Here is a 21,847-nt window from a genome sequence, read left to right as displayed (position 1 = left end):
ATTTATTTTTGTTTACTTTGGATTTAATTTGCTCTTATTTTCTAGCTTCCTAAGGTTGAAACATATTCACTAGTAAACCTTTTTCCTTTTATAGTCATTTAAAGCTACAAATTTCTCTAAGCTTTGGTTTGACTTCTGGCAAATTTCGATCTGCTGTGTTGTTAATCATATAGTTGAAATATTTTATAATTTTCATTGTGATTTCTTCTCTTGTTCATAGATTATTTAGAAATGTGATTTACAATTTTTAAGTATTAGAGTCCTTTAAGTATTAGATCCTCTTGGGATAAACATTTTATAATATTTCATTTCCTCTTTTGAATGTTAGTTATGTCTTTATAGTTTTTATGTTAGTGGTTAACTCTTAACTTCAAAATTTATTTAGAGCCATTATTGTACCACTTTATACTTTTAACTTCTCAACTAATTTTAATACTTTGAGGCTTACAAGTAAGTATATAATATGTAATTACAAAAATATAACTCCATTACCTTTGTGCTATTGTTGTTCTATTCTTTTACATGTATTCTAAGTCCCATGTTAAAATAATATTTTAATGCTTTAAAGTATCAGTTGTCTTAAAAAAACAAAAGGTATCAGTAGTCTTTTTAAGAAATTGTGAAAAGGAAACAAGTCTTTTTTTCCCACCAGTACTAAATTTATTTTTATTTTAAAAATATATTTATTTTTACATTACCTAAATTTTTAAAATTCTAGTTGACATAAAATGTTACATTAGTTTCAGGTGTATAACATAGTGATCCATGTCTATACCTCACAGTTTGCTCTCACCACAAGTGTAGCTACAGTCAGTTGTCATAGAACACTATTACAATACCATAGACAAATTCTCTATAGTGCAAAATCTTTTATCCCCATGACTTATTCACCCCTTAACTGGATTCTTGTAGATTCTTGTATCTCTCAGTCCCCTTCACCTATTTTGCCCATTCCCCTATCCCTGTGGCACCCATCAGTTTGTTCTCTGTATTTATAGGTCTGATTCTGCTTTTGGTTTGTTTATTAATTTGTTTTGTTTTTTTAGATTCCACATGTAAGTGAAATTATATGGTATTTGTATTTCTCTAACTTATTTCACTTAGTATAATAGTATTTTATATCAGTCTTTTTAATTCCTTTCTCTGTTATGTTTCTATCTGCTATTATTTTCCTTTCAGCCTGTGAGCACTTTCTAGCATTTCTTGTAGTGCAGATCTGCTGACAAATCATCCTAGTTTTTGTTTACCTGATAATGCCTTTAATATCTTTATTTCACACTAATTTTTGGATAATATCTTTACCAGATACAGAAGCTGGATTGAAAGATTATTTTTGTTGTTGTTGTCTTGCATTTTAATGATGACACTCTGTTAAGGCCTTAAACTGTTTCTCATGAGAAATGAATTATCTGTATTGTTGTTCCCTTGTATATAAAGCGTTTTCCCCCGCTGTGTGGCTGCTTTCAGGATTTCCACTTTAACACTGATTTTTCAGCAATTTTACTACGATCTGTCTCTGACTGGCTTTCTTTGAATTCATTCAGCGTAGGGTTAACTGAAATTCTTGGACCAATAATTTGAAGGTTTTCTTCAAAACTGAAGAGAATTTCAGCTATTATTTCTTCCTACTCTTTCTTATTCATTTTTAAATTTTGGGATTTCAATTATATGTATGTTACACCATTTCATAGTTTCAAAGATCCTGAAGTTCTTGTTTTCTTACCTGATTGGATTGTATCTTCTAATTTGTATTTAATTTCACTATCTTTTGTCTGCCATCTCCCCTCTATTTTTAAGCTCACCCAATACAAACTTTTTATTTTTAGAGTTTCTGTTCTTTGTAGTTTACTTTTTTCCTGCTGAGATTCCTTACCTGTTCACTCATTAAGGCTATCTTTTCCTTCAGTTCATCAGACATAAATATGTAATATTTGCTTTAAAGTCCTTGTCTTAAAGTCCAACATTTGAATTTGAATTTCCACCATCTGGAAGATACTCTGTTAAGGCCTTAAACTGTTTCTCATGAGAAATGAACCTTTATCTGTATTGTTGTTCCCTTGTATATAAAGTGTTCCCCCCACCTCCCCGGTCTGGTTTTTTTTTTTTTCTCTTTTTCAAAGAAAAGGAACTGTCGTTCCTATTGGCTGCTTTTTTTTTTTGTATTTTTTTTAATTTTTTATTTTTTATAAACATATTTTTATTGCTTTTTTATTTTCTTGACTGAGGGTTATATATTCCTTTCTTTTCACATCTAATAATCTAAAAAAATATTTTATGGAACATGTAAATACTTTACTTTAGAGGTTATAGATTATGTCATCTTCTGTTGATGAATGTTGGGTTTTTTTGTTCAGTTGGCTGGCCAGCTTGGAATTGCATGGGCTTGATTTCATCTTTGTTTGGTCAGATTTGTGGAAAGCCTTTAGCTTGACAGAACTTAACCTCTAAACTCTGTCTTACCCAATGTATTGCCAAATTTTGTGTTAAACTATGCTAGGGGCCTAGAGTAGATCTTTCTTTAGGGTGTGAGCTTTGCTTTATAGCAAGGCCTAATTTTTTAAATGTATCTCACCTGGGTGCCGTGGGTATTACTGAGTGGTTAACAAGGGGTTTCCATTCTCAACTGGATTTGAGTGCTTGTCATTTCCTAACACTGTGAACCTTTAGTATATCTATTTAGCTCAACCCCATAGCAGCTACTTTTGGATATGTCTCAGGGAGTTTTGTCCTCCATGTACGTAGTTTAGCCATTAGGGGGTCTGAACCTTACTCAAACTTACTGCCCCCTTACCCGTCATAGCTGCCTCTTCTTCAGTGTTCTTTTCACAGATTGCATTGCTCCAGCTTCCTGGAATGCTAAGTACTACCTTCTCAGCTCAGCAGGATAGCCATTCTTTCCTTGGGCTGAAGCTTCCTATGCCATGGTTAGGAAATTGTATCCATTAAGAGAGCTCAGATGATGGTGGAATCCACCTTGTAAATTTCTCCTCTCAGAAATCACAGTCTTAGACTGATAGTTGTACAATGCTAGAAATAGGTACTTTGTATCAGTTTGTTGTTATTTTCACTAAGACACTTAGGCTGGTATCAGATATACTTACTAATATCCTAATAATGATCGAATTCATGAAAAACATAGCTTGCAATTTTTTTATATTGTCTGTTGAGCAAAGACAGTTTGCTCAGTATTGATTGGTCTAAGAATTCTCTAATACAGTAGAGTTAAGTATTATTTGCGAATTGATTCTAGAGTCCTTTTAAGTTGTAAGTTGAGTATAGCCAAAGTATTTAAACCACCCATCAGTTATGTATATGGCTTAGTACAGCCCCACATCATAATGTGCTATGTAAATTTATCATGTATATAATAATATAGCAGGATTAGATAAAATGATTCGCTTTTTGAAGCACTTGAGAAAATTTATGAGGATTCTAACTTGGTGGCTCTTTATGTTCATGGTCATCTTCTTAGAGACTAATTTTTAAAATAATGCAAATGCTGTTTCTTTATGGTTCTCGACTTTATTTTTAAAGCATTAAAGCCCTTTGGGTGCTTGGGTGGCTTAGTCAGTTAATTGACTCTTGATCTTAGCTCATGTCTTGATCTCAGGGCCATGAGTTCAAGTGGTGCCTTGCACTCCACAGTAGCATGGAAACTTAAAAAACCCCTTAATTATAAAATTAAGTCCTTTAGGACTGGGTGTAACTATACTTGTTTGAACACTTTACTTTCTAGGGATCAGAACATTATTAAAATGTATACATCCTTTTGTTGGTTTTTTTTTCTTATGTGAGTTAGCATTTTAGGGTTTGATTACGTTAGTACATTTGTTCATTGCATAGAATGGCAGTTGCATTCCTGGAAAACTACCATTATTGTTACTGCTACACAAGAATAAATCAAAATTTTTTTAAATGTCTATTTGAGACAGAGAACAGGGGGTGGGGGGAGATGGAGAGGGTGAGAGAATCTCAGGTAGACTGCTCACTAAGCATGGACTTGACACAGAGTGTGAGGTCATTACCCGAATGGAAACCAAGAGTCAGATGCTTAATCAGCTAAGCCACCCAGGTGGCCCTAAATCAGATTTCTATAAGTTAAATGTTAACAATGATACTTTGCTGAAATTGAACATTGTTTGGGTAGGTGTGATGGGGTTAGACTGTGAAGTATCTTGAAAGTTATGTGGGAATTTAGAATCAGGAGCAGTTGTAGTTCTTATAACGTGATGTGATCAAAATATGAATTAATATGGTTTAATTTGACACAGCCTAGCTCAGAGTTGGAGAGGGCAAAAATTGAGTTAACATACTCATTCATAATAAAGGTGAAATGAAATGTTGAGCTAAAGGGACATTTTTTTTTTCAACATTCATTAACAACTGATTATGTTCTAGGCTTTGTGAGAATGAAAAGTGCCAAACTGGGAAGAGGTTTTATTTTTATTTTTATTTTATTATTATTTTTTTTTATGGGAAAAGGTTTTTTTTTTTTTTTTAAAGATTTTATTTGTTTATTTGACAGAGAGAGATCACAAGTAGGCAGAGAGGCAGGCAGAGAGAGAGAGAGGAGGAAGCAGGCTCCCTGCTGAGCAGAGAGCCTCATGCGGGACTCGATCCCAGGACCCTGAGATCATGACCTGAGCCGAAGGCAGCGGCTTAACCCACTGAGCCACCCAGGCGCCCCTGGGAAAAGGTTTTAAAGAAATAGTTCGTAGGGGCACATGGGTGGCTCAGTCACTTAAGCAGCTGCCTTTGGCTCAGGTCATGATTTTAGGGTCCTGGAATCAAGCCCCACATTAGGCTCTGTGCTTGGTAGAGAGTCTGCTTCTCCCTCTCACTCTCCTCTTGTGCTCTCTTTCTCTCTCTCTCTCTCAAATAAATAAAATCTTAAAAAAAAGAAAGAAAGAAAGAAATAGAAAGAAACAGTTCAGAGTATTAGTGTGATAGAAATAGGAACATTAACAAGGAAAAACTAAAAGGGAATAATACTGGGATCACATATGAAAATGTTGATTGGTGTTATGGTGTCTCTTCATGTAAAATGTCTTTAATCCTCTCTCTAAATCCTGGACATGGTAAGAAAGCCAGTGATATAGATTTTAAGGTATTTAGTGTAGAAGAGAGAATTAAAACTGGAAAAATTATTGAATTATTAAGGTTTAGAAAAACAAGAGGGGAACAAAAGAGAAAAGAATGCCCATTAGTACTTATTAGGAGAAAAAATAGGTGTAGTTATATAAAAGTTTCACTTGAAGAAGCCAGGAAAATAAATGGTTTCTGGGATCATGAACCACAAAGGGACGTATTCTCAACTTTAATATTTGCTTCTATGGGCTTCTTACTTTTTCTAAGGTCATGGTCATTTTTTTAAAAAAAAAATCTTAACTGTTTACCTACTTCTACCACCCAGACTGCGGTTCATATTGATATAAGTAGGAGGTGATATAGTTGCAGTACCAAGGGTTCTTTCCAGAAACTTGGCTGAAGAGAATCCTTCTTATTCTTGCCAATATGAATTGTAAATAAATGTATACTTCGGAAAGACATTATTAAAGTGTGTTAGTTTTTTATATATGTTACAGACATGTTTCTCTATCTGTAATACATATCTGCATTTATTCCAAGTCCCTGTTTCGGAGAGTTTAAATCTTTAGAAAAGTTTCAAGAATAATATAATGAACATCAGTATACCTTTCACCTAGATTCAACAGTTGTTAACATCTTAACCACATTTGCTTTTTTTCTCATTATATTATACTTTTATAGATACATGTAAAATACATGCCTTTTCCTGAACCATTTCAGAGTTAGTTGTAGACATTTCATCACTTCATCATTACATCTCTTATCCTGTATCTCCTAAAAACAAGTGCATTCTCTTGTGCAACCGTAACTATCAAACAAAGGAAGTTTAGCATTGATAGAATGCTATTATCTAATATACAGTTCATGTTTTGATTTCTCACAATTATCATAATTCCTTCAAAACTTTTTTTTGATACCAACTATTTTTTTGATACCAACCATTGCTTTTAGAATTATATATATTTTTACAGATTTTATTTATTTATTTGACAGAGAAAGAGAGATCACAAGTAGGCAGAGAGACAGGCGGGCGGGGGAGGCTGCGGAGCAGGCTCCCTGTTAAGCAGAGAACACAATGCGGGGCTCAATCCTAGGACCCTGAGATCATGACCTGAGCTGAAGGCAGAGGTTTAACCCACTGAGCCACCTAGTTGCCCCTAGAATTATATTTTTTAATGTTCTTTCATTTAGATGAATTCTTCAGCCTTTTTTTCTTTTCTATGACATGGACATTTTTGAAGCATCCAGTTTAGTGATTGTATAAAATTTCCCTTAGTTTAGGTTTGCCTGACATTTCCACACGATTAATTTCAGGTTAAATATTTTGGCAGGAACATTACTTGGGTGATGTTGTGCACTGTTCAGTACATTACCTCAGGAGACATAATGATGTTGGGTCTAGAATTGGTCATTTGGTTATCAAGATGTGTACCAGATTTATTCATTGTAAAGGTACCTATTCCCTTTTGTAATTAATTAGTTATCTCTGGAGTGACAATTGGAAATTGCAAATTGCTCCCCAGCAGTCTCCACTCAATGTTTTAGCCTTTATTGATGATTTTTCCTGAATATATTACTACTATGGTGATTATATGATGGTAATTTTTTAATTTTTTCTCTTTATGTTAATTACTTTGCATTCTTCTGTTAAAAAAAGAGCTCCATTTTATTTATTATTAATTAATTAAATTATTTATTTTTAGGGTCAGTATGGACTTTAGAATGGGTTCCTTTTCATTCCTGTCATTATTCTTTTAAAAAAATATATTTATTTTAGAGCATGTGGGGGAGGGTAGAGGAAGAGGGAAAAAGAGAACCTCAAGTAGACTCCCCACTGAGGGCAGGGCCCTGTGTAGGGCTTGATCCCATGACTCTGAGATCATGACCTGAGCCAAAACAAAGTGTTGGATGGTTAACCAACTGAGTCACCCAGGTGCCACTTGAATTATTCATTTTGATGTTCAGAATGTCTCAAATATGGTCAGGCTAGAGCTTTCTCAGGGTGACTTGTGTACAAGTGATATGCCCCTATTTGTTTAGCACTTTTCATACTTTATGACACAACAAGACTGTCTACTTTCCCCTCTCTTTTTTAAGTGTACAGTTTTTGCTTGCTTTTTAAATATGGTCTTCCCTGCTTCTGTCCTTAATCTCCTCCCTTATTGCTTTGTTATCTTGTATTATCTTTTCCACAAGTAAGGGACTCTGCTCCCAGGTCTTTGTCATTAACTGTATGGCTAATGACATTCCTGTGTCTGTGGGTATCTAGCAATATATAACCAGTCAGATTTTCCAGCTATCTCTCTTGTTCCTAAGGTATCTCATTTTGTGTTATCTCCATTTAAAGAAATTAGAGGAACCTATCCCCAATTTGTCCCCTGTATTTTTAAATGTAGGTTGGGTACCTCAGGACTCTTTATCAACTTCTAACTTCCAACATGCAGTTTGTCACTAAGTCCTATCCATCCTTTCCTATCCATTCCTACAGCCATGCAATAGTTCTGGACTGCATCATCTTTCCATGTAGTTTATACACTAGGTTCTTGGCTCTAGTTTATTCCCTTTGCAGCTTTCCTCTTGTCAGAGTAGTCTCTTGCTTCTTTTCTCCTTTCCTCCTTTCTTCCCAGCAAGTAATGGAGTTTATCACCAGAAGTCCAAGAAGCAGTTGTTGCTTTTAGGTGAGTCTTTATCTGAAACTTAAGAGTATGATTTTACATCTCTCTGCTCCCTATCTTTGATGTGCTTTCTTCTGTGTTAACATTTCATTTTCAACCAGCTTGCTCCATGTGCTTGCAATGATGGATACAGTTTCAGGCTTACATTATTTTCAAAGTAAATGATCCCAAGGAAAAGAATGTAACCCCTCACATTTCTAAGGTATAGCCATTTATATATTTTTCTTAATTCTAATTGGTGCTTCTTTACTCACCCCTCCAAAATAAAGTGCAAATTCCTTGGCAAATAGTAATTCATGATTTGGCTCTTTCATATATGTCTATCTTCATTATGCCACTGCTTTCAGAATTAAATTTTATACTCCATCATTACCACATTGCATGTTTTGTTCCCTCTGCCTGCAGTATCTTTTCAATATGGTTTGCTTGCCAAACTCCTTTTCATCCTTTAGATTGCAAATCTAGTTCAAATATTATCCCCTCAGGAAATAATTCTTTGATAGCATTTATTGTTCTCTATTCCAAATAAATCACTCTTCTCTTCTACTCTTGTACCTCATATATGCCTGTTTTTTACTCGCATAGTGAAATGTAATTCATGTGTTTATAAGTATTTCTTATACATTCGATTATTAAGACTCTTTGACCCCTTTTAGAGCAAAACAAGTTATACATTTATTAAAAAACTAGATTTGAGCGTATATTTAGTTTTGGTAGATTGATTAATTCACGTGAGTCTTCCTGCTGAGAACAGCTAGGAAAGTTGATTAAAAAAAAAAAAAACTTTTGTTAAGGCAGAACTAATAATATAGTAAAGAATTGTGTGGTCAAAATCTGAAAGTAGGAAATCTAAATAACACAGGCATCAGTGTCTGCATTTCCTTAGAGGCATCTGTCAGTTCCAGAAAAATCAACTGAGAGGCAGAAAAGAGTTAAAAAAAAAAAATCACGGGGCAAGGGTGACAAAAATTGGAATTCAAAAACTAGATGGAAGAGAACCTCCAGTAAACCTTCCAGGCTTTGGGAACTCTGAAGGGCTACATTTTAGGAAGTAGGGTAAACTGGAAAAGATCTGCTTTCAGTAGTCAGTTTCTAATAATTTTAATCTTTTATTGAGTTAACATTCTGATGCCTCTAGCCACTTAACTGAAACAAATCCTTTCTGGAGGAAAGTAGTGTCCTAGGCCTCAAATTTTTAATAATAATGTCTGCCTCTCAAAAAATAGTCAGGCATATAAGAAGACAAGGTGATGTGATGGAAAAATAAAAAAGAAACAAGAAATAGACCCATAGGGATGCAGATAACAGAGTTATCAAACATTTTAAGTTAGCTATTGTTAATATGATTTAAAAAAAAAGAAAGTTGGAGAATTTCAGCAGAGAACTGGAATCTTAAAAAAAAAAAAAAAAATCAAATGGACATTCCAGAAATGAAAAGTGCAATAACTGAGCACAGGAAGTTGCCTTAACAGTAGATAAGTGTAGCTAAATGCAGAATTACTAAACTATAAGATAGGTCGAAAGACTCCAGAGTGAAGCATGGAGCAAAAAAGGTAGATAATACAGAAATTAGTATAAGGCATAGGATATCCAGTCAAAAGGTATATATTAGATTGGATTATCAGAAGAGAGAGGAGAGAACAAGGCAGAAGTAATATTTGTAGAGACTATGCACCGGTGGCATTTTACCAAAACTGCTGAGGGGTAATTTAAGAAGTCCTAAGAACTCCACAAAGTATAAATTCAAGGAAAACCATGTCAAAGCCATCATTGTAAAAGTGCTGAAAACAATAAGAGTCAGAGGAAAAAAACAGATTACTTTAGAAGCTACATTAAAAATTGTTTTAAATTTATTTATTTATTTTAGAGAGAGGGAGAGAGAGAGAGAGTGTGCACAAGCGTGAGAAGGGCAGGGGAAGAGGAAGATAATCTCAAGCAGATTTTGCACTGAGTGCAGAGCTTGACGGCTTAATCCCACGACCCTGAGATCATGACCTGAGCTGAAACCAGAGTCAGACATTTAACCAACTGAGGCACCCAGGGACCCCAAAGATACAGTTTTTTGTTTTTTGTTTTTGTTTTTAAATAAACCTTACAGCCAACTTCTCAGCAGAAATAATGGAATCCAGGAGACAGTGGGATGATGTAATCACAGTACTGAAAGGGAATTAGTGTTCAGGAATAAAGTAAATAAATCATTGAATCATATACTTAAAATAGGCAAATTTTATGGTATATGAGTTATATCTCAATGAATTTGTTTAAAAATGAAGGTAAAATAATTTCAGCCATGTGAAAACTGAGAAAGTTTGTTTTCAGCAGATCTGCTTTAAAGAAAATATTAAAAGGACTGTTTTAGGCATAGGAGATACAGTCAAAAGATTTTCAAAATGATTCCAGAAGGAAGCTTGAAGCTATAGAAAAGAATGAAGAACAATGTAAAGGATAAACGTGTTTGTAGATTTGAATAAATTATTGACAATAAACATAACAAAGCTGATGTAACTCTATTGATAGTGGATTTTTCAAAGCAAAAAGAATTATTCAAGATAAAAAGGGACACTTCATAAGTATAAAAGGTTTAGTTGCCACAGAAAATATAATACTTCTAAAAGTGTATGCATATAATAATGTGGCATCAAAATATGTAAGATGAAAATTGGCAGGTACAAAAAAATCAAATTTATAAACATAATGGGAGACTTTGAAACAACTTTCTTATTAAGAAAGGTGAATGAAGATAAAGAAAAATCAGGATATAGAAAATGCAAATAATACAGTTAAGAAACTGTTTGATGAAATACTGCATCAATATCTGCAGAATACACATTTTTTTAAGTGCACATTGACCCTTATCTCCTACCATATGCAAAGAATCAATTCTACATATATTGTGATTCTAAATGTGAAAGGCAAAATAATATTCTAGAAGATGAGATACTATATGATATTTGAGTCAGGAAAGCTCTGTGTGTGTGTGTGTGTGTGTGTGTGTGTTGCTTTTTGCTTTTATTCCCTTGTGCTGCTCAAACTTTTAAATAGAGAGTATGTTAATTTCATAATCAGATAAAAAATTATAAAGAGAAGGTATAGCATTTGTAGAAAGGGGAAAGATTTCCTTTTTAAAAAATTTAACTTATTTAGAAATTTTTATTTAAATTCTAGTTAGTTACAAGCAATGCAATATTGGTTTCAGGAGAATTCAGTGATTCATCACTTACATACAACACCCAGTGCTCATCAAAGTGCCTTCCTTAATACACATCACTCATCCAGCCCACCCCCAATCACCTCCCTCCCTCAAACATCAGTTTGTTCACTATCATTAGGAGTCTCTGGTGGTTTGTTTCCCTCTTCTTCTTCTTCTTCTTCCTTTTTTTTTCTCCTTTTTTCCTCCTTCCCCTATGTTCATCTGTTTTGTTTCTTAAATTCTGCATATGAGTGAAATCATATGATATTTGTCTTTCTCTGACTTATTTCGCTTAGCATTCTACACTCCAGCTCCATCCATCTTATTGCAAATAGCAAGATTTCATTCTTTTTTATGGCTGAGTAGTAGTCCAATGTATGTATATTTACCACCTTTTCTTTATGCATTCATCACTTGATGAATGTTTGGGCTTTTTCCATAGTTTGGCTATTGTTGATAATGCTGCTGTAAACATCTGGTTGCATGTACGCCTTCAAATCTGTATTTTTGTATCCTTTGGGTAAATACCCAGTGGAATTTCTGGATCATAGGGTAGTTGCAAGTTTAACTTTTTGAGGAACCTCCATACTGTTTTCCAGAATTGCACCAGTTTCATTCCCAGCAACAGTACAGGAGGAGTCCAAAAGAGGAAAGATTTCTTAAGAAGGAAATTACAGAATGAAGGAAATGACTTATAAAATGCACTACATTAAAAACTATTTTCACCAAAAGACACCATGAAAGAGTGAAAAGGCAAATTCCTTCTTCCACAGAGTGGAGGAAGACATTTTCAACATTTAATTATAAAGAGGTCTCATAAATCAGTAAGAGAAAGAAATCTGCAGAAAAATGAGTAATAGAATTGGGGGCATCTGGGTGGCTCCAGGGTCCTGGGATGGAGCCCTGCACTGGGCTCCCTGCTCAGTGGAGAGCTTTTTTCTCCTTCTCCCTGCCCACCCCCATTTGTGCTGTCTCTATATCTTTTTCTCAAATAAATAAAATCTTTTAAAAAAACGAGTAATAGAATTGAATAATCCAAATAAAATATATTATATGTTCTTAGCAGTATTAAGTAATCAGGAAGATGCAAATTAAAACCATAATGTGATTACACATAGATCTACCAGAGTGGCTATATATTTAAAGTTTTGAATTTTTATTTTGAGATATTGAGTTCCAGGATGTTGGAAATATAGTACAGAGAGGTCCAGTGTATGCTTCACCTGGTTCCCTCCAAAGTTTATATCTTACATAATTGAAGCACAATATTAAAACCAGGATATTGATATTTCTTATCACAAATGTGTGTGTATAATTTTTTTTTAAAGATTTTATTATTCAAGAGAAAGAATGAGAGAAATCACAAGCAGGGAGGAGAAGGAGAAGCAGGCTGCCTTCTACCAAGCAGGGAGCTTGATTCCAGGACTCTAAGATCATGACCTGAGCCTAAGGCAGATGCTTAACTGAGCCATCCAAGTGCCTCATCTGTGTCTAGTTTTATGTCACTTTATCACATGTGTAAATGTATGTAATTACCATCACAGTCAAGACACTGAACTATTTTATCACCACATGGATCTCCCTTGAGCTGTAAGACTCATATTTATGGGTCTCTCCTTCATTGTTCCTAACCTCTGGTCACCACTAATCTGTTCTCCATCCCTATAATTTTGTCATTTTGTTAATGTTCTATAAATAGAATCATAGAGCATGTGATCTTTTGAGATTGTTGTATTTTTTATAAGATTTTATTTATTTTTAAATTTTATTTTATTTTTTCAGTGTTCCAGGATTCATTGTTTATGCATCATATCCAGTGCTCCATGTAATACATGCCCTCCTTAATACCCACCACCAGGCTCACCGAACCCCTGACCCCTTTGCTCCAAAACCCTCAGTTTGTTTTTCAGAGTCCACAGTCTCTCATGATTCATCTCCCCCACCAATTTACCCCAATTCACTTTTTCTTTCCTTCTCCTAATGTCCTCAGTGTTATTCTTTATGCTCCACAAATAAGTGAAACCATATAATAATTGACTTTCTCTGCTTGACTTACTTCACTCAGCATAATCTTCTCTAATCCTGTCCATGTTGAGAGAGAGAGGAGAGAGTGCAAGCAGGAGGAGGGGCAGAGGGAGAAGCAGACTCCCCGCCGAGCAGGGAGCCTTGATGCCAGACTCCATCATAGTACCCTGGGATCATGACCTGAGCTGAAGCAGACTCTCAACTGAGCCACCCAGGCGCCCTGAGATTGATGTTTTTTAATCATAATGCCCTTGAGGTCCATCAGGTTGTTGTGTATGTATATCCATAGTTTGGTCCTATTTAGAATGACTACGTAGTTGATAAACTGATAATACTAAATGTTGGTGAGGATGTAGAGCAATATATACTGCTAGTGGGAACAGAAATAGGTACAACCACTGTGAAAACATTATTTGGCATTTTGTGTGAAAGTTGAAGCATATCACCCTTTTCAACAATTCCAATTCTAGTAAACATTCAATAAAATGTGTTCTTTGGGGTGCCTGGGTACCTCAGTTGAACATCCTAACTCTTTAGCTCAGGTCATGATCTCTGAGTCATGAGATCAAGTCCCACATCAGCACCAGAGTCTGCCTGAAATTCTCCCTCTCCCTTCCCCCTCCCCTGCTCTCTCTAAAATATATAAAATCTTTAAAAAATGTATATCTCTGTCAGCAAGAGAAGTGTTTTATAAAAATATATTTATAGCAACATTATTTGTGATTGCTATAATCTGGAAAGGAATTGAATGCTTACCAACAGTGTAATGGATTTTTTTAAATTATGGTGTGATTATACAATAGAATACCATAGAGCAGGGATGAGGAAATTTTTTGTGTGAAGAGCTACATAGTAAATATTTTAGTCTTTATAGGTGATACATTGTGCCAACTACTCTGAGTTGTAGCAATGAAGCCAGACCTGAAATTAAGCAAATGGGTGTGTAAGTGGTCCAGTGTAACTATTTACAAAAACCTGTTTGGCCTTTTTTGGGGGCTGTAGTTTGGGGACCTCTGCTGTAGTGTTACAAACTATCAATGAATCTCATAAAGATAATTTTGCATATAAGAAACCATTCATTATGATTATATTTTTATCAAGTTCAAAACTGGGCAAAATGCCTATAGTATTAAAGTCAGCTAATTGATTGTCTTTAGGAAGAGGAAGTGGGTAGTGACGGGAAGGAACATGAAAGTTACTTCTAGGGTGTGGTAATGTCTTTACCTGAATGGTGGTAACACAGATCTATTCACTTTTGATTACTCATTGAGATGTATACTTATGATTAATGCACTTCTCTAGTGTGTATATGCATATATGTGTGTGATGCCTTAATGAATTAATTTAAAAAGTGAAAACAGAAACATATTACTTTTGTTCCCATCAGGTTAGAAATATATTTATCTCTGACATATGATAATCATAGTAGTAAGTTCTTTTTTAGTAGGAATTGGTAATAACAAGATAAGGGACAGTGAGGAGTAATGACTCTGAATTAGCTTAAAGAGCTTATTGAAGAATTTTGGGAGAGCAGGATTGGTATAGGACAAACCAAAATAATCATTTTTTTAAAAAAGATTTTATTTATTTATTTGACACAGAGAGAGAGATAGGAAGCACAAGCAGGGGAAGAGGCAGGCAGAGGGAGAGGGAGAAGCAGACTCCCCGCTGAGCAGAGGGTCCCATGTGGAACTTGATCCCAGCACCCCAGGATCATGACCTGAGACTAAGGCAGACCCTAACTGACTGAGCCACCCAGGCGCCCCTGAAGTAATCACTTAATGTATTCTCATGAAAACATGATAGATTCTAGTTTAAAAGACTTGCAGGATCTAATGAATGGTGTGAGCTAACAACTGTTCATGTTTGAAGGCAGAAGGGAAAGATTGTTTGGTTAGCTGTTAAGAGCAAGGTACTGTGACTGTTTTGTGATGATGATATTTAGTTTGTCCATCTGACAGTTTTGTTATTATTATTATTTTTTTTTACCTGCTAAGACCCTCTCTGGATGTTGTTCTCTAATGGGTCATGGACCCATTCACACTGAGTGATGTAGGTATGATACAGGGTTTATTGGCAGAAACGTAACAAAAAGTAGTAGAGTGCAGGGAATCTCTCAAACTCCCTTTTTCTTTCACAGCTTAGGCCAGGCATGAATGGTCCTCATGCACCATGGCCAAATGACCTTTCATTAAAGCCTGGCCTCTCTAATCCTCTCTAATATGTAGGTCAGGGCAGAGAACATCTAAGTGACTATGTAACAGTCATTAGAAAGGGGAAGCTTCAGCAGCCCAAGAGGCAGGGATGGCCTGTTCTTCCTTCAAGCTCAAAACACTGAGACCCACTAAGCCTTCTTGCTGCTAACCTTATAAATGGGGGTTAGAAATGAATCTCCAGGGCCATCTAGATTTATTTTTCATCACATGTTTCCTATTACTAGAAAATGAAGTGAAAACTTCTTTGTCTGGTATAAAGGTCTTCTCATAGCTTTCTCACATTTCCATATCAGGCCTTTTTGCCACTGATTCTATATAGATTTTCTCATTAACTGAATTATTTTCTAATAAATGATTGTTTGTTCTAAGCTTCTCATCTGAATTTCTCATTCTTGTCCCATCTCTTCTGTAATGCCTCCCTGATGATCTCAATTCTTATACCAAATATACCATTTTTCATATGCTGCCTAATATTGCTAATTTTTATGTGTACCTTTCTTTTTTTCCATCTAACTTGTAAATTCCTTAAGGGTAGGGAACATACATTATTAGATTACTTTGTAACCTCTATAATACCCTAGAGAACAAATAATGAATGATTTAGAATGTGTGCTCTTATAATGTATTTTAGTTATATAATATTCATAATATTTGGGGGGTTCTCTGTGCCTCTTTTAGGTCCTAAACATTAATTGTTAATAAATATAATGCTAGATTCTTTATTAGGACATTTTTTTTTCTGTTGTAGTTGAACTCGGTTTTTGAGATTGGTAACAATTATTGTTTGTTGGTCACTCTCCTAGCCAGTTGAGTAATTAGATTCCTCCATTCTACTTCAGCAAGAAGTTGAGAACTTTAAGAAGCTAAATCTCATTAGTAAAGAGCAGTTCGAAAACCTAACACCTGAACTTCCTTTTGAGCCAAACCAAGAAGCTCGTGTAGCACCTTCACAGTCCAGGCAAGGTATGTAAATCTGCTTTTGTGTGTAATAGTTTCTGAATAGTATTAATAATAATAAACTTCTAAATTGTTTTCAAAGTTTGCTGCTTTTCTATCTGTGGAAAACGTTTAGGTATCTGGTAAAAGACTAGAATTTTAAAACTCAACTGTTACTTATCCTTTGGCAGACAGTACAGACTGTAAATTTGGTAAGTCAGCCTTACAGTATAATCCCACCTTAACTTCTGTTGAACAGGCAGGTGATCACATAGGTGATGTAGGAGTCATCTGTTCTAACACCACATCATGCTCAAACCCAGATGCTTACTGAAAAGCAAACAGGATTGGTTGGTTCTTTATGTGTCTCATTTGATTTTGAGGTTGCTAGAAATGTTTCTCTTTTTGAAATAAAATTTTTCACTGACTTGCTGATTCCTAAAATATACAACTAACACCATTCTTTTGTCCTAAGGCCTTAGCTTAGTGTGAACATATAAATACATTTGGGAGATACATAAATTGAATCCGACATTTTCAGGCAAGTGTAAATGGTTTTGTTATAGTTTTTCATGAAGGCAGGTTAAAGAAAAACTTTTAATTTGGAAAGCTGCAAGTATATGCCAAAATAAAACAAATTGTGTAATGTAATGAAACCCCCATGTACCCATTTGCTACTAATTTCATAGCCAATTTTGTTTCATCTTAGCTCCACTCATTGTCTTTACTCCCACTAGATAATTTTGAAGCAAACTTCTGATTATTATTAATATTTTTTCATTCCTACATATTTATGTATGTGTCATTAAAAAGAACTCTTTTAAACACATAAATAATATATGCCATTATCACAGCTAAAATTAATATTAATTTCTTAATATCAAATATCTAGTTCATACTTACTTTTCTTCAATTATCACTTAAAAAAATTGGGATCCATATGAATTTGAACATTCCAAGATTGATATGTCTTGTTTAATCTATAGGTTCAAAATAATTTTTTTCCTTGCAACTTACTGTTGAAGGAACTGGGTTGTCCTGTAGAATTTCTCACATTCTGGGTTTTGCTGATTGCATCATCTCAGTTTCATTCAGTCTGTTTTCTGGTCCTGAATTTTCTGTAACTATTATTTTGATATAGAGGCTTCATCAGATTGAGGCTTAAATTTTTGTGAGAATATGTCATAAGTAATTATTGAATATTTCTATCAAGAGGCACATAATGCTCAATTGTCTGTCTCATTGTGGCCTTAATAGCCATTGATAATCATTGCTTGGAGCTTTTATGTCGCAAGGGGCTGCAAAGTGGTGATAATTATGTTTTTATCATTGCTTCTTAAATTTAATAGAATACTTCCATAAAGAGAAATTCCCCCTAATTGGCTATTTGTTTACCCTCAGATAGAGTTCTTACAGAAAAGAGAATAAGTGCTCAATTTTTTCTCTCTGTTCACTAGTTTTCAAAGTAATGAGCTGGTTCCCTAACATCTTTCATTGATGACCAATGACATTTAATTTTTGTGTTCGTTTTAAATTATCCTTATGGTTTCATAAATGTATTAGATGTGTTTCACTGTATCATAGTTCATTTTTTAAAAGATTTTATTTGAGAGAAAGGGAGAGAGCACAAGCAGGGGTGGAAGAAGAACAAGGGAAGAGAGAGAAGCAGACTCCTCATTGAGCAGGGAACCAACATGGGACTGGATTCCAGAATCCCTAGATAATGACTTGAGCTGCAGGCAGATGCTTTACCGACTGAGCCACCCAGGCGCCCCTGTTGTAGTTATTGATCCTTTCATCATTCATCAGTTACTGGCTTTTAGCTCCAAGTCCATCTTGCATTGCTTTCTTCTGTGATAGGTGGAATTGGGCTGTTTAACTGTTTTGTTTGCCAGCAGGCATGATAAATGTTTTGTCAGTGCTTGAGTTGCTACTGAGTTGTTTATTGTTTCTGGGTTTTTTTGATTGAAAGAGTTTAGAGATTTTCTTTTTAAAGAAAAATACACTAGGGGAGCCTGGGTGGCTCAGTTGGTTGAGCATCTGCCTTTTGCTTGGGTTGTGATCCCGGGGTACGAGGATCAAGCCCCATCTCCCTTTTACCCCTGTTCATGCTCTCTCTTGCTATCTCTCTTTCTCTCTCAAGTAAATAAGTAAAATCTTAAAAAAAAAAAAAAAGAGGAAAGTACATTATAACCTCATGTTGATATTTTCTGTTCAACTTTAGGATTAAAGGTTTTAATTTTAATTTGTTTGATTTTTGTATTTGTACTGCTTTTTACTTACATGAAAAGAAAATCTTTGTTCCTAACCACAGTAGCAGGATTATTATTTATCCTTTGATAAAATAGTTTTAGAATAATAACATTAAATACTACTATTACTATGAATACTGAAAGGTTACTTCTTTTAAATCTTTTTAAACTTTTATTTTTTTATTTGAGAGAGAGTGAGCAAAAGGGCACAAGCTTGGGGTAGGGGCAGAGGGACAGGAAGAAACAGACTTCCTGCCAAAATTTTTTTTTTAACTATTCTTAGAGTATTCCACTAAGTATGTTCAGGCTAATTATAAGATTTTTTTTTGCCTTATTTAATCTGAGTACATTAAAATTGATTACTTATGCTCCTCAGTACATTGTGGAGAGAATGGAAGTCCCAAATTAGGAGATGAATTTTGTAGTGCATAAAAGTAATAAAAAATTGGTATAGTAAAAATCTTAAATTGTAAAAATCAACATAAAAAATGGTAATATCAACAGAAAAAGTAGTAAATGAAACATTAAGTGGAAATTCATACAGAGAAAAACTGAATGGCCAGTAAAGATGCTCTCATCTTTACTTTGTTGCATTTGCAAATTGAAATCACAGTGACATGTCCTATTATAACCCAACAGTTTCACTTTAAGAGATATTCTTGTAAATGTTTTCCAAAAGACCACTTATAGTAACATTGTTCATAATAGAAAAAAACAAGTGAAATTTTTAAAATGCCCATTTATAGTACACTATATTGTAAAATGTGCTATAGTCATGTAAAGGGAAAATATACAGCAGTGGAAATGAAAGAACTAAAGCTACATGTGACAAAATGGGTTAATCTTAAAAATAGAAGATGTATAAGCTAGACACAAAGGAGTTCACTCAATTTAATATCATATAAAACATAAAATTCATGGTACATGCATAGCACATGGGAACCATGAACAGCAAGGGGAATTATTAATACAAAATTTTAATATAATTATTTACACCTGAGAGAAGGGGAGAATCCCATTGGGAAGGTCTACATATAGGCTTGCCTGCATCTGGAATTTATGTGTTGTTCTAATTGGTGGGTATGTGGGTATCAACTCTGTGTTTGCCTTCCTAGGTAAAGTAAGGTCTTTAGGTTAAATCTCATTATTTGCACCAGGGATTTTTTTTTTTTTAATAAAGTGCTCTTGAAAGCTTGAATTTCTTCCATACTTAATTTCTTGTTCTCAGTTCAAGTCTTCTCTATTTTTAAATTTAGGTACACATTTATTAATCTTTATTAGTGTACTACAACTTCCAATTTTAAAAAATAGGAACAAAAAATTAGAAAAAATTAAGAAGATAGAATCAATCCAATATTTTTACGATAATAAAATGTTGAATACATCCATTCCTGATTAAAATGCTTCAAAGTATAAGGATAGAGGGAGGGGCGCCTGGGTGGCTCAGTGGGTTAAAGCCTCTGCCTTCAGCTCAGGTCATGATCCTAGGGTCCTGGGATCGAGCCCCGCGTCATGCTCTCTGGTTAGCGGGGAGCCTGCTTCCTTCTCTCTCTGCCTGCCTCTCTGCCTACTTGTGATCTCTGTCTGTCAAATAAATAAATAAAATCTTTAAAAAAAAAAAGGATAGAGGGAATATTCCTCAACTTAATAAAATCTATCTATGAAAAACCCACAGGAATATCATTCTCAATGAGGAAAAGCTGACAGCTATCCCTTTGAGATCAGAAACATGACAAGGATGCCCACTCTTGCCACTGTTGTTCAACAGAGTACTAGAAGTCCTAGCAATAGTAATCAGACAATAAAAAGAAATAAAAGGTGTTCAGATTGGCAAAGAAGAAGTCAAACTCACTCTCTCCACATATTACATGATACCTTATATGGAAAACCCCAAAGACTCCACCCCTAAACTACTAGAACTCATATGACAATTCAGTAATGTGGCAGACTACAAAATCAATGTATAAAAATCATAAAAATGCTTTCTTATACACTAACAATGAAAATATAGAAAGGGAAATTAGAGAATCAGTTCCATTTACTATAGCACCAAGAACCATGAGGTACCTGGGAATAAACCTAACCAAAGAGGTAAAGGATCTGTACTCAAGAAACCACAGAAAACTCGTGAAAGAAACTGAAGAAGACACAAAAGGATGGAAAAGCATTCCATGCTCATGGATTAGAATAAACATTGTCAAAATGTCTATACTGCCTAGAGCCATCTATACTTTCAATGCCATCCCAATCAAAATTCCACTGGCATTTTTCAAAGTGCTGAAACAAACAATCCTAAATTTGTATGGAACCAGAAGAGACCCCGAATTGCTAAGGAAATGTTGAAAAGGAAACACAAAACTGGGAGCACCACATTGCCTGATTTCAAGCTTTACTAGAAAGCTGTGATCACCAAGACAACATGGTACTGGCACAAAAACAGACACATAGACCAGTGGAACAGAGTAGAGAGCCCAGATATGGACCTGCAACTCTGTGCTCAAATAATCTTCGACAAAGCAGGAAAAAATATATAGTGGAAAAAATACAGTTTCTTCAATAAATGGTGCTGGGAAAATAGGACAGCTATGTGTAGAAGAATGAAGCTTGACCATTCTCTTACACCATACACAAAGATAAACTCGAAATAGATAAAAGACTTCAATGTGAGGCACGAATCTATCAAAAATCCTAGAGGAGAGCATAGGCAGTAACCTCTTCAACATTGGCCACAGCAACCTCTTTTAAGACATGTCTCTAAAGGCAAAGGAAACAAAAGCAAAAATGAACTTTTGGGACTTTGTCAAGATCAAAAGCTTCTGCACAGCAAAGGAAACCGTCAATAAAACAAAGAGGCAACCCATGGAATGGGAGAAGATATTCACAAACGACGGTACAGACAAAGGGCTGATATCCAAGAACTATAAAGAACTCTTCCAATTCAAGACACACAAAACAGATAATCACATCAAAAAATGGACAGAAGACATGAACAGACACTTCTCCAAAGATGACATACAAATGGCTAACAGACACATGGAAAAATGTTCATCATCATTAGTCATCAGGGAGATTCAAATCAAAACCACATTGAGGTACCAGTTAGAATGGCCAAAAATTAATAAGACAGTAAACAACAAGTGTTGGAGAGGATGTGGAGAAAGGGGAACCCTCTTACACTATTGGTGGGAATGCAAGTTGGTGCAGCCACTTTGGAAAACAGTGTGGAGATTCCTTAAGAAATTAAAAATAGAGCTACCCTATGACCCTGCAATTGCACTACTGGGTATTTACCCCAAAGATACACATACAGTGAGAAGAAGACCATCTTTACCTCAATGTTCATAGCAGCAATGGCCATAGTCACCAAAGTGTGAAGAGCCTTGGCCTTCAACAGATGGATGGATAAAAAAGATATGGTCCATACATATAATGGAATATTATGTCTCCATCAGAAAGGATGAATAC

At 34.9% G+C, this 21,847-nt stretch overlaps 1 protein-coding gene across 9 annotated transcripts in view; it reads left to right on the top strand.

The window, feature by feature from the left end:
- LARP1B (La ribonucleoprotein 1B) overlaps window positions 1–21,847 on the top strand; it is a 133,110-nt gene that overhangs the window by 69,470 nt on the left and 41,793 nt on the right. For all 9 annotated transcript variants that reach the window (XR_014310879.1, XM_082727557.1, XM_082727556.1 and 6 more), the window contains exon 12: window positions 16,034–16,157. Coding sequence is in view for 8 of the 9 variants with exons in the window: in XM_082727557.1 (XP_082583683.1) it covers window positions 16,034–16,157 (124 nt within the window). In the remaining variant the exon portion in view is untranslated. The remainder of the gene's footprint in view (window positions 1–16,033; window positions 16,158–21,847) is intronic.

The sequence above is a fragment of the Mustela nivalis genome (assembly GCF_964662115.1).
Source record: "Mustela nivalis genome assembly, chromosome: 4".
Classification (NCBI taxonomy): domain Eukaryota; kingdom Metazoa; phylum Chordata; class Mammalia; order Carnivora; family Mustelidae; genus Mustela; species Mustela nivalis.
This window is presented reverse-complemented; position numbering and strand designations above follow the sequence as displayed.